The sequence below is a fragment of the Babylonia areolata genome, chromosome 19 (assembly GCF_041734735.1).
Source record: "Babylonia areolata isolate BAREFJ2019XMU chromosome 19, ASM4173473v1, whole genome shotgun sequence".
Lineage (NCBI taxonomy): Eukaryota > Metazoa > Mollusca > Gastropoda > Neogastropoda > Buccinidae > Babylonia > Babylonia areolata.
The window spans coordinates 22,205,764-22,220,274 of record NC_134894.1 but is presented as its reverse complement, the minus strand read 5'-3'; the positions used below and the strand labels follow the sequence as shown (position 1 = coordinate 22,220,274).

General features: G+C 45.1%; 1 protein-coding gene across 1 annotated transcript in view; it reads left to right on the top strand.

Moving 5' to 3' along the window:
• The window catches only part of LOC143294105 (uncharacterized), a 24,849-nt gene continuing 10,338 nt past the window's right edge, over nt 1-14,511 (top strand). The window contains exon 1 of the mRNA XM_076605538.1: nt 1-1,072. Within this exon, the coding sequence (XP_076461653.1) occupies nt 1,025-1,072 (48 nt within the window). The 5' untranslated portion in view covers nt 1-1,024. The remainder of the gene's footprint in view (nt 1,073-14,511) is intronic.

Below are 14,511 nucleotides of genomic sequence, written 5' to 3'. Positions count from 1 at the left end.
TGCAGTCAAAAACCCGCAATGCGGGGGTAGAAGGGTATATCGGCACAGCCGACAGTGGCAACACTTTGCCGGGAACCAGAAAAGGGAGAGGGAGAAGGACTTGCAACGAGGACAGGGGACCAGACAGCAGTGCTGACGCGAGGGAACAACTGTCTGAAGTTGGCGTCAGTTATCAGGACTTGAAGAGATGACACACTGAAGTCTGGTGATGTCCGTGCAAAAGACATCAAGGAACTACACACCGAAATCAGTGTCAGGACGTGAAGAGACGACACACTTAAGTGTCAGGAAGTGAAAGGAAAGAAACAAACACATAAGTGTCAGGGCGTGAATGGACAACACGCTTTTGTGTCAGGACGTATATGGACAACAGACTTAAGTGTCAGGACGTAAATTGACAACACACTGAAGTCAGTGTCAGAACGTGAAGGGACAACACAGTTGAGTGTCATGAAGTGAAAAGACAACCCGCTTAAGTACCACGAAGTGAAGGAACAACGCACTTTAGTGTCAGGGCATGAACAGACAGCACGCTTTTGTGTCGGACGTGTTTATGACGCTTTTGCGTCAAGACGTGAAGAGCCAACACGCTTTTGCGTCAAGACGTGAACAGACAACACCCTTTTTTGTGTCGGGACGTGAATGGACAACACGCTTTTGTGTGAAGATTTGAAAAAAAAAAACAATACGCTTTTGTGTCAAGACGTGAACAGACAACACGCTTTTGTGTCAAGACGTGAACAGACAACACGCTTTTGTGTCAAGACGTGAACAGACAGCACGCTTTTGCGTCAAGACGTGAATGGACAACACGCTTTTGCGTCAAGACGTGAATGGACAACACGTTTTTGCGTCAAGACGTGAACAGACAACACGCTTTTGCGTCAAGACGGGAATGGACAACATTTAAGTGGCAGGACGTGAATGGACAACACACTTAAGTATCAGGACGTGAAGGAACGACATACTAAAGTCAGTGTCAGGACGTGAAGGAACGACACAGTGTCATTTTCAACGAGCAAAAATGGGACTCAGGAACCCTGTTCGGCGGCTGCTGAGTTTATGTTGTAAGGTGAGTCCTGGTGTGTGTGTGTGTGTGTGTGTGTGTGTGTGTGTGTGTGTGTGTGTGTGTGTGTGTGACACAATGAGTCTTAATGGTGTGTGTGTGTGTGTGACACAGTGAGTCCTAATGTGTGTGTGTGTGTGTGTGTGTGTGTGTGTGTGTGTGTGTGTGTGTGTGTGACACAGTGAGTCCTAATGGGTGTGTGTCACACAGTGTGTGTGTGTGCGTTTGTGACACAGTGAAATCGGATGGGTGGGCGTGACACAGTGAGTCTTGATGTGTGTACGTGCGAGCGCGCACGCGCGCGTGTGTGTTTATGTGTGACACAGTGAGTCTTCGTGTGTGTGTGTGTGTGTGTGGCAGGGTGAGTCCTGATGTGTGTGTGTGACACAGTGAGTCCTGATGTGTGTGTGTGACACAGTGAGTCCAGATGTGTGTGTGTGTGTGTGTGTGTGTGTGTGTGTGTGAGTGTGTGTGTGAGACACAGTGAGTCCTGATGGGGATGTGTGACACAGTGAGTCCTGATGGGTGTGTGTGTGTGACACAGTGAGTCCAGATATGTGCGTGTGTGTGTGTGTGTGTGTGTGTGTGTGTGTGTGACACAGTGAGTCCTGATGTGTGTGTGACGCAGTGAGACCTGATGGGTGTGTGTGACACAGTGAGTCATGATGTGTGTGTGTGTGTGTGTGTGTGTGTGTGTGTGTGTGTGTGTGTGTGTGTGTGTGTGTGTGTGTGTGTGTGTGTGACACAGTGAGTCCTGATGTGTGTGTGTGACGCAGTGAGTCCTGATGGGGGTGTGTGACGCAGTGAGTCATGATGTGTGTGTGTGACACAGCGAGTCCAGATGTGTGTGTGTGTGACTCAGTGAGTCCTGATGGGTGTGTGTGACACAGTGAGTCCTGATGGGTGTGTGTGGCACAGTGAGTCCAGATGTGTGTGTGTGACACAGCGAGTCCAGATGTGTGTGTGTGACACAGTGAGTCCTGATGAGTGTGTGTGACACAGTGAGTCCATGTGTGTGTGTGTGTGTGTGTGTGTGTGTGTGTGTGTGACACATTGCGTCCTGATGGGGATGTGTGGCACAGTGAGTCCTGATGGGTGTGTGTGTGTGTGACACAGTGAGTCCTGATGGGTGTGTGTGTGTGTGGCACAGTGAGTCCCGATGGGTGTGTGTGACACAATGAATCCTGATGTGTGTGTGTGTGACACAGTGAGTCCTGATGGGTGTGTGTGTGTGTGTGTGACACATTGAGTCCTGATGGGGATGTGTGGCACAGTGAGTCCTGATGGGTGTGTGTGTGTGGCACAGTGAGTCCTGATGGGTGTGTGTGTGTGTGGCACAGTGAGTCCTGATGGGTGTGTGTGTGTGTGTGTGTGTGTGTGTGTGTGTGTGTGTGTGTGTGTGACACAGTGAGTCCTGATGGGTGTGTGTGTGTGTGTGTGTGGCACAGTGAGTCCTGATGGGTGTGTGTGTGTGTGTGTGTGTGTGTGTGTGTGTGTGTGTGTGTGTGTGACACAGTGAGTCCTGATGGGGATGTGTGACACAGTGAATCCTGATGGGGATGTGTGACACAGTGAGTCCTGATGGGTGTGTGTGTGTGACACAGTGAGTCCTGATGGGTGTGTGTGTGTGTGTGTGTGTGTGTGACACAGTGAGTCCTGATGTGTGTGTGTGACACAGTGAGTCCAGATGTGTGTGTGTGTGACACAGTGAGTCCTGATGTGTGTGTGTGTGACACAGTGAGTCCAGATGTGTGTGTGTGACACAGTGTGTCCAGATGTGTGTGTGTGACACAGTGAGTCCAGATGTGTGTGTGTGTGTGTGTGTGTGTGTGTGTGTGTGTGACACAGTGAGTCATGATGTGTGTGTGTGTGACACAGTGTGTCCAGATGTGTGTGTGTGACACAGTGAGTCCAGATGTGTGTGTGTGTGTGTGTGTGTGTGTGTGTGTGTGACACAGTGAGTCATGATGTGTGTGTGTGTGACACAGTGTGTCCAGATGTGTGTGTGTGTGACACAGTGAATCCAGATGTGTGTGTGTGACACAGCGAGTCCTGATGTGTGTGTGTGACACAGCGAGTCCAGATGTGTGTGTGTGTGTGTGTGACACAGTGAGTCCTGATGTGTGTGTGTGCGCGCGCGCGTGTGTGTTTGTGTGACACAGTGAGTCTTAATGTGTGTGTGTGTGTGTACGTGTGTGTGTGTGACACAATGAGTCCTGATGCGTGTGTGTGTGTGAGACACAGTGAGTCCTGATGTGTGTGTGTGTGTGACACAGTGAGTCCTGATGTGTGTATGTGTATGTGTGGGAGGGTGTGTCCTGATGGGTAGGTACTGTGACTGGAAAATCAAACTGAGCTCATAGTCATTCGGATGAGACGAAAAACCGAGGTCCCGTGTGCAGCACAAACTTTGCGCACTGAAGAAAAAACAACAAAGAAACCCCAACCAGAAACCAGAAATAAATCTTATGCACGCACTCAAGGCCTGGTGACTAAGCGTGTCGGGTTATGCTGCACGTCAGCCCTCGTAAAACCGACTTTGAAACCCGAGTCGTTGAACGCACAATACAGCAGCTCCATTCTGCAGGGGGCCTCAGCCAGTTTGCTAGTATCATCCCTGGCTTCGGTCTTCTCTCCACATTTAGCCGCCGGTTCATCTTTGTGTGTGTGTGTGTGTGTGTGTGTGTGTGTGTGTGTGTGTGTGTGTGTGTGTGTGTGTGTGTTCCCCCATCATCTGCACCATTTCAGTGGCATAACTCATTTAGATTTCCCCATACACAGCCACACCCGGGTTCGTCCGTCACAGTTCCAGCTTCGGCAGTCCGCAGGGAACCATCGATGTCAGGTCGCCAGGAGGCCACGCACCAGAGGATACCCTGCGCTGCTGCTGAGTCACTTCGGTGGTGTTCAGTGGTGCCTGTTCTGATTCAACGTACTTAGGACACCGCCTACTAAGTCCCATACTAACGACAATAATGGCTTAGTCGCGGAGCCAGACTGAGTGAGCGTCCCTCCCAGTGTGGAAACCGCCACCACGTCCCTCAAACAACAGCCTCCCATGAATCTGCCGACACTGAAGACACTGACAGGACTTACCCCAAGCACAGAAGTGGAGGGGTATCGAAACTGAGGTCACCATGAGAGCAGGGCATGAAAGGCCACAGACTTTGAGACTGTTTTGTTTATATTGATGATGATGAAGGAAGAGGAGGATGACGATGACAATGACGATGTTGCTATGGAGGTCCATTTTGGTTTGGGACTGCGTGACAAGGCTGTACTCTACGCTTCCTGTCATAATGATATCCCGGTTTTAACCAGGCCCGTGATATACAGATACTTGCAGTGTTGGTCAGGTAATCAGAGCAGCACACCCAAATACGCATTCTTGAAGTGGATGACACTCGACTGTGTAGTCCCAGTCTCTCCATTTAAGCCCACAGCACACTCAACTCTGGGTAGGAGCCGGCCACGGGCCGAAAAACCCACCTCCGCTGGGATTCGAACCCGCGTTCTCCCAGCCGTCAGTCCACGACGCTAACCACTTCGTCTCAGTCTCCGGCCTGTAGGTCTCTAAGTCTCGGTTTTCCACGTGATCGTTGTGGCATAAAGGTCTCCAATCCACGGTTTGGCATGCAAATTGTTGTCCAACATGTTTCAAGCAGTGGGTACGTCGCTAGCAGATCATTGTTGACACGATAGGCCGATGGAATCTCTCTGTTTCTGTCTATCTGTCTCTATCTCTGTCTCTCTCGCTGCGACTTTTTCATTTGAGATAAAATCACGTAATTTGATGCCATAGGTCTTCCACAGGCATTTGGTGTCAAAGGCATCCAATGCTTTTTTTCTTTCCCTCCTGTGCGTTCTTTACCTGTCAAGATTCGCAGCTGTGGAGAAGTCTGGATAGAACAACTTTCTTTCTTCTTTGTGCCGAGTGAGATTTCATATAGGGCGTGAAGCAACAATAATGACATTCTATGAAAGGACAGGACATATTGTATCAATCAAATCATTATTCATTCAGTCGATATTAGCACACAGACACACACACACACACACACACACACACACACACACACACACACACATACACACACACACACACACACACAGAGCCTCGAGACAGCACAAGACACTCTCACAAAAAGATATGCATATCTGTATCCACTGATTTCAATGTCATTTGTCCTCTTACTGGACGGTGTTGAAAAAACCCTTGTGCAGTGTGTGTGTGTGTGTGTGTGTGTGTGTGTGTGTGTGTGCGTGTGTGTGTGTGTGTGCACGCGCGCGTGCGTATGTGTATGTTTTATAGGCTCTTGTGCGTGGTGCAAAAAAAAAAAAAAAAAATGTGAGAGAGAGAGAGAGAATAATGTGTGTCTGTGCCTGTCTCTGTATGTGCTTGTGTGTTTTATTCATAAATATGGTTTGACCATGTTGAAGTAAGTTTTGTGACTTTGACAGCTTGACACGCACGGGCAAGATACAGGCCATGTCTCAGTTCTCCCAGGTCTTTCGTTCAGGTCTGATTTCCCCAGCTTCATGTGTCCTTAGGTCTATGTACCCCCGCTACCTCCCCCAATAATGTTTAGTTGGTCTGTATTTCCCAGGTCTATGTTCCGATAAGTCCATCTTTCCCAAAGTCTACAATCCCCAGATTTATGCCCCCACTTCCTCACCACCACCCCCCACCCCGCCCAAGTCTCGCTCTCTCTCTCTCTCTCTCTCTCTCTCTCTCTCTCTCTATGTATATATGTATACATATACCAAACTACAGTGACCTCAGGTTGAAATATTGTATAAATAGTTCCAACTCATACTTGACACGGGATCAGCAATGTGCAAGTATTTTGAATGGTGGACTCGACAGTAAACTAAATCTTTCAAAGTTTCTTTTTCTGGCTTTTAAACGCAGAGACTTAATGAATCATGAATCATTACCAACAACTAGTTAAGGTACGAAAATGATTAATTATGTTTTGCCATTGCCTTTTTCAAGTGTCTTCTCACAAGGATGGTCTCTAGCTGATACAGTGGGGACGAAAGATTTATTTATTTATTCATTTATTTGTTTATCTGTTTACCTGTCTGTTATTTATCTACTTATTTGTGTGCCTTGTGTAGGTTTCTTTATGTATATTATGTTTGCAACGGGTCACAGGCCTATACGCAATTAAAACATTTGTTCTTTGTTCTTTGTTATGTATACATATATATATTATATTTAAAAAATATTTTTTATTGATAGTTTTTATTCAAATATGAACAACCCCCCTCCCCCACAAAAAAAGAAAAAAAAAAAAAGAAAAAGAAAAAAGAAAAAGAAAAACATTCTACGAACCATTAACGTTAACGATTGACAAACGTTAACAACAGCAGGGGGAGTTAATCAAAAGAAAACGACAATAACAACGGCTGCAACAAAAAAATAACACCAACACCAAAAACTCTAAATGATAGACGCATCATCAGAAATTGGTCCCAGTATGGATTGGAAGTACATTATTAGTGCACAGCACCACATTTTTCTATTAACTGGAAAAACTCCATGGACGGATCAGATCATATTCATACACAACTGAAGAAGAAAGAACGAAAGAGAGAGAGAGAGAGAGAGAGAAAGAGAGAGAGAAGGTGACTGTCTTAGATGTGATACATTTTTATTTCATTTTCTCTTTTTTATCATCTTTTTTTTCTTAAAAAACTTTTTTTTTGTGCTCACATACATAGTCGTTTATAATCTTTATGTGACATGAGATTAACTGATATGATAAACTATTCATCTGTCGAGAAGTCCAATATATGGATGACACCTTTTTTCCCCCAGCTCTACCAGCTTTGTACTATCTTTGTGCTCGTATCTTTCCATTTCATATTTGTATTTTAACTCCCCTAGGAACCCGTTGACATTAGGATTTAATTTATTAATTCGACACTTATAAACATGAAATTTACCAAGCAGCGCTATCAATCCAGACACATCATCCGTGTTTGTCTTTTCATCTGTACCAAACAGTACCAGTTCAACATAAAAATTTAAAAAAAATCTTTCGCAATGATGACAGCTACTTTTCAAGGTGTTTTCAAGTTCTCTTCAGAAAGAACGTGAGAACTGACAATCCCACAAATAGTGGTAAATTGTGTCTTTTTCTCTATCACAGAAATTACATCTATCACTTTCAGTAATTCTCATTTTTGTTAGTAACGTGTTCGTTACCAATATTCTGTGACACATTTTAAGTTTTGGGGTCACATTTTGGGGTATTTGTCATTAAAGGTTAATGGAGTCTCCCGTCGGACCGACGGACGAGTAGACAGGCAGGCTTATCTGTTGGTGTGTGTCCTCATGTGGGAGATGAGGCCGATTCTGGATGCACAGCACTTCCCACAGGTGTTGCAAGGGAAAACGTCTCCAGAAGTTGAGCCCTGCTTCCTTCGCTCACGCTTCTCCTTAATGGCCAGCGTTCTCTTGTTTTCAAACGTCTTTATGCCACTAGAACACAGCATCCTCCAGCGAGAGCGGTCAAGGGCATCAGTTTCCCAGGAAGCGATTTCTATGTCACAGGCTTTGAGGTTTGTCTTCAAGGTGCCCTTGAAGCGCTTACAGGGTCTTCCAAGTTCGCGGTGGCCTTCCTTCAGCTGCCCATACAAGAACATCTTCGGGATCCTGCTGTCTGTCATGCGGACAACGTGTCCTGTCCAGCGTACTGGCACTGGATCAGCAGGCTTTCAATGCTGGGCAATGAGTAGTCAAACCAAGCCAGGAAGTTTTGATTTTGCACAAACACGATAAGATGCACCATTCTAAAAAAAACTCGGGTAAAGGTCAGTTGTGGTGAGCATTGGTCAGTGATGATCACTTTTGGTTAACTCTCTCCATACGAACGGCGAAAGAGACGACGTCAACAACGTTTCACCCCAATTACCATCATCAAAATATTGCAAGCGGAAGGCTCTTATACTGAAGAGGTGAATGTTGACAAAGAATACCACAATTCTGACGACAGAAGCTAAAGGTTGGGTCATTCAGACACCCACTGGACATCCGAGGGGTCTGTGTAGAGGAGAAGAGAGGACTGGCGGTACTGAGTGAGTTAATCAATGGGCCGATTCCTGTCAAGAAATCCCAAAACTGCGCAACCGTCAAAAAATAAGATCTGGGCATGTGGAATGATGGCTTGGAGGTAACGCGTCCGCGTAGGAAGCGAGAAAATCTGAGCGCGCTGGTTCGAATCACGGCTCAGCCGCCGATATCCCCCCCCCCCCCTCCACAAGACCTTGAGTGGTGGTCTGGACGCTAGTCATTCGGATGAGACGATAAACCGAGGTCCCGTGTGCAGCATGCACTTAGCGCACGTAAAAGAACCCACGGCAACAAAAGGGTTGTTCCTGGCAAAATTCTGTCGAAAAATCCACTTGGATAGGAAAACAAATAAAACTGCACGCAGGGAAAAAAAAAGAAAAAAAAGGGGTGGTGCTGTAGTGTAGCGACGCGCTCTCCCTGGGGAGAGCAGCCCAGATTTCACACAGAGAAATCTGTTGTGATAAAAAGCGAAATACAATACAATAAGATGGTAATCAGCAGTGTTAACTGGAGTGAAATCGTGTACCTGGCACACCATCAAAATATGTGAAGTCAGATGGACAAGCTTGGATGAACATCAAACAGGACGTGTTCTCTACTACAGTATCAGTATCGGTGTCAGTAGCTCAAGGAGACGTTACTGCGTTCAGACAAATTTGAAAGCTACACCACATCTGCCAAGCAGATGCCTGACCAGCAGCGTAACCCAACGCGCTTTGTCAGGCCTTGAGAAAAAAACAAACACAAAGAAAACAAGAAAAAGAAGAGGAAGCAAATGAATATTTTAAAAATATAATAATAAAAAAATTAAAAAAGTGAAATGAAAACTATCTTTGAAAAATATATAATGATGATGATGATGATGATGATAAAAGATTAAAAAGAAAATAATGATAATAAATGAACAAATAAGCAAATAAACGTAAAACATACATACAGACAGACAGACAGACAGACAGCCACACACACACACACACACACACACACACACACACACACACACACGTGCGCAGAGCTCTCCTGACACATGTGTACATTTACACACTCGCGCACGCACACACACAAACAAACACACCGACACACACACCGACACACACACACACACACACACACACACACACACAGAGGCTGCCACTGATTGGTCGCAAGAGGGGTGGGAAAAGATCTCTGATGTCTAGCGTGTTGCTCAGTGTATTGTATTTGGAAAAGCCCACAGAGACTCTGTTCCGTTTTGAAGAAATTTGCGCGATATTGGTTTGGAAATGATGCCGATACTCGTTTGATTTGCAAAACATCGTGCTCTACCTTTTATGCTGGACTTACGGCCGCTCCCTCTCTCTACCTTTATTTCTTTTAGGCGACCGATGGTGTGATGACCTTGTACCTGTTCTTTTTGGTATTCTTTGACTTTTCTGAGGATTATCGATTTTCCTAGATGTAGGCCGCTCGTTGTTGTTGCGTTACCAGCAAGTCTGTCAGCTCACTCATTTCCCTTAACACCTGCATGTCCTCTTCTACAGTGCAGACTTGAACCAACACATCAATAGAGTAGGCTTCCTTGTCAAACACACATAAGCATCAAGAACCTTGTCCTTGAATACTGCCCAATATCCAACATGATGAATACCATTAGATTGCGGGGAGCACCCTTCAACATCACCATTGCAGAAGCCTATGCTCCGAGCTCAGACTGTGATGACTAAACAAATTCTACACACATGAAAAAACGGACAAGAAAGACATACTGGTCATCCAATGAGACTGGAATGCAAAGATCGATACTGACTCTCTGAAATACATGAAGAAAATCAGCAGCCCGTCTTGTAATGACACCACCAACGGGCGAGGGTTGCACTTACTGGGGTTTGCCAACAACAACAACATGGTTCTGGCCAGAATTTGCCAGCTACAACAACATGGTTCTGGCCAGTTTGTCAGCTACAACAACATGGTTCTGGCCAGAGTTTGCCAGCTACAACAACATGGTTCTGGCCAGAATTTGCCAGCTACAACAACATGGTTCTGGCCAGAGTTTACCAGATGCAACAACAGCCTAGTTCTGGCCCGAGATTGCCAGAAACAACAACATGGTTCTGGCCAGGGTTTACCAGACACAACAACATGGTTCTGGCCAGGGTTTACCAGATACAACAACATGGTTCTGGCCAGAGTTTACCAGAGTTTACCAGATACAACAACATGGTTCTGGCCAGAGTTTACCAGACACAACAACATGGTTCTGGCCGGCACTCTTGGGGAATACAAGACTTCACGGTGCTTAACATACTACCTCGTCGACTGCATCCTGGTTCAACATCGATTCCAGCCGGGCATTAACAGAGCAGAAAAACTAGGACGTTCCCTGGCGCAGACATCGGAAGTGATCATGGTCTTGTTTTCATGAACTTCAGAGTCAAGCTCAAGAAAGATCAACAAACTCCAAAACACCAGACTGAAGTTCAACCTTGACAGAGTGAAGGATTCTTCCATCTTTCAAAGCAACAATCAGCGGAATGTCTGCACCACAGCGAGCGCTCAATGAGGATGTTTAAGTGATGACAACCGCCTTCACAACGCTGATGACTGAAGCAGCCAGTGAACTGATTAAAGAGCCCTGCCCTGGGTCACAGAGGAGATTCTGTGTATGTGTAACGGACGAAGAGGCAAGATTAATAGGTGGAAACCTGACAGAACATGACACATGTTGGAAAAAGTCATTTAGAATGCCAGTTGACTGGTGAATAAAAGACAAGACAAGACACTTTTAGTGATACGAGCAGTAGGGATCTGGCTTACAGACGAAACACACCCATTACACGACGACATTGGTATAAGACGGTCAGACAAAAGTGACAGGTTCAACGCTCCACGCCCTGTTACATGAAACCCTTTATTCCCACAGCTATTCGCGCATTCAATCAGACCACTCGGCGATCTCCTTGATAGGATCGTGACACCTCACCAGCAATTAACGAGTGCACAATTACAGACCTTTTCCGTGAATGTGGGAGAGTGTCGTTGAGCATGCGCATTAATTTTGTGTTTCAAAGTGTTTGGTAGGTGGTGGATGATGAGGGTGGGTGGGGGAGGGGAAGGTTCGGAGGAAGGGTGCGTGCGAGGGTAAACGTTATGGAGCATACCGTGAGTGACTTGGATTACACATATTTCATATTGATTTATTGGCATGATATATGCTCTCTCTCTCTCTCTCTTTGTGTGCTAGAGCGCGCGCACGCGCGTGTGTGCATGTATGTGTGTGTGTGTGTGTTTGAATGTGTGTGTGTGTGTGTGTGTGTGTGTGTGTGTGTGTTACACTCGCACATGGACCCCCGCAATCCACACACACAGAGGTACACAATCACCATCCAGAGAGTGAGTGAACGAGAGAGAGAGACAAGACAAGACAAGACAAGACAAATTCTTTATTTCGAGGATAATAGATAAGCACTGGTGTGCTTTTTTACATCCAGTCCCCGCCCTGAATAGGGTCTATACTACACAATATTCAATAAAAATGAAAGCATGGTGTTAGTAGAGATACATAACAGAGTAAAAAATATACATAAATCAAAACAAAACAACAACCACACACACACACAAACACACACACACGCACACGCACACACACACACACACACACACACACATGGCATACAGGCACTAGCATGGTGTTAGTAAAATGCATAGGAAAAAAATGAACAAAATGAAAGAAACACACACATACAAAACACACCGCACTACACATCAGAATGGAGGATAGAGGTGTGAGGAAGGTTCTCAGTCAACCATACACATTTGACAAACAGTATCAATAAAATGAACGATTTACATTACACATTATGGCATAAGGTGGGAAAGGCAATGTTTTTTGAAGGTGGTTGGGCAATGGTATTGTTTAATTGTTTCTGGGAGTGAGTTCCATAGGGTGGCGAGAGAGAGAAAGAGAGAGAGACAGAGAGAGAGAGAGAGAGAGAGAGAGAGACAGAGACAGAGACAGAGAGACAGAGAGAACTCGAACATTTTAATGACTAGGTCATTTTGCCCGTGAAGGGGGTGGATCTGGATTCGGGGAGTGGGACGTAAGGAGTACAGGGACAACAATATGGACATGGTAAAACACAAGTCATCTCCGTGAAACATGCATGCTAATATATTTGCTTGAGACCAAAAGAGGGAGAGAGAAAAACCTGAACCTGAAACTGAAACTGCTTAATGTCATCAACAGAAATGCCATATTCACGTGGGGTTCACAATGCCATGGGTATTTTCAAAGAAAAACCGAACATTAACAAAAAACAAAGAAATGTCCCAAAGACTACTCTACACATGGAGACAACAGTCTCTCAGTATTCATGCGAATCGGCATACTTTGGTCTGTTTTGTACGTGTTTATGTGTTTGTTCACACATATAAAATAGACCAGTGTATGCCGATACCTTATCCTAGGTATTGTGGTCGTTACTGATCAGTTGTAAACCATCAGGCACATTAAAAAGAAAGAATTGATCTGTGTGAACTACAAGGGAAATGTTTTCAAACTGAAATCGAAAGTTTCCTTGTTTTACTAGCTTCAGTAATATATTCACAGTATAATATCATCATCTTAGATGAACACATTATAAATAAATAAACGAACGAAGTAATATATTCAACCAAGGATCTAATCGAGAGAGAGAGAGAGAGAGAGAGAGAGAGAGAGAGAGAGAGATAGATAGATAGATAGAGAGAGAGAGAGAGAGAGAGAGAGAGAGAGAGAGAACTTGAAGAGTGAAAAGACGTTAAACTGAAGGGTACTCCTTCACACACACACACACACACACACACACACACACACACACACACACACACACACTCTCTCTCTCTCTCTCTCTCTCTCTTCTTCTTCTTCTTCGTTGTTGAGGGCCACAATCATATAAATTGATTATTCTGGCACCAAAAACTGGGCGGTTTCGCTACTACTATTTTGTAGTTGATGTTCCTTGATGATGTGAAGAAGAGGTAGAGGTGAAGGTGGCATCATTCCACTGCTGTTCAGGGGGGGGGGGGGGGGGGGGGGGGGGTGAGGAGGTAACGGGATACGGGTGGATCGGGGTGGGAGAGGTGGGGGTGGATGGGCACACACACACACACACACACCAATGCGCACAGTCACACAAATTCACGTGTTGGAATACTGGCTGGCCCTCTGATACTTATTTGTTTTACGTCATGTTTTAATGTCGTCATTAATGTTGCTGTGACTTTAGGTATGTCGTACACGGGGAGAAAAATAACAACACTTGAGCAGTTTTTGCTGAGTCCTGTGCTTTTAATAGACGGCCGTGTATCCTCCAGGGGCCTTATTCAAGACAAAAATAATTTTGCAAGTTACCCTTGACAGGGCAGGGACCCGCGGTTACAGTTTGCCTTGAAGGCCAGGTTATCTTCGTATTCAAGACACACAAAGTGCACTCAGGCAGCTGACCCGTGGTCTACAAATACAAATCCTGGGGATTCCTTCCTGCGTATGCTCTTTTACTTCGCGCCACAGTGTGACAGAGAGAGAGAGTTAAAAAAACAACAAAAACAAAAAAACTTCAGTGGCAAAGCATCAATTAGAGTCAACAACGTGTCCAATCTAGGGGCCACTTTCACATTCTGACATATTGTCCTCCCTGCTTTACAGCTAATTGCAAAAATGAACTAAAATGACCGAGTTCGGATTCAAATATTTCTCTCGAATGAACGAATTTCGATGATCTTCTTACTTCGGGCATTCCAAATTTATCGTCTGCAAGTGCACTCACTTCACAGCTACATACGTAATTCATATGGACTGTAATGACGTCGACCAGTCTCTATACGTCAATTTTGGCTGCCAAGTGAACAGAGGGCAAGATCTAACTATCAGAGGCAGTATTCAAGACTCAGTCTCTCCGCAAAAACGCCTGTTTTCCCTTGAAATAATCACCACAACAAAATCTCTCTCTCTCTCTCTCTCTCTCTCTCTCTCTCTCTCGTGTTTGTAATATATCCAGCTCTACGATAAAATCCAATAAAACCAACGTTAATCAGTTAGATGTTCTAGAAGATTTCTGTTTGTCCAAAAATATCAGATCCACTCCGAACATTCCCCCTATGTGTGTACATGAAGTATACAATGCTTTCGTTCACTTAAAACAGACGGGTACAAGAGGCCTTGATGACCTAGACGGAAACATTTTTAGAATGGCTGCTCCTATTATCGATGAAACACTGACTTATGTTTACAATTTATGTGTATAAAAAAAAATCAGGTCCCAAGGGCATTTAAAGCTGCGAAAGTTGTACCCATATTTAAGAATGGTAATCGTTCGGATCCCTCTGATTATAGGCCAATTTCTAT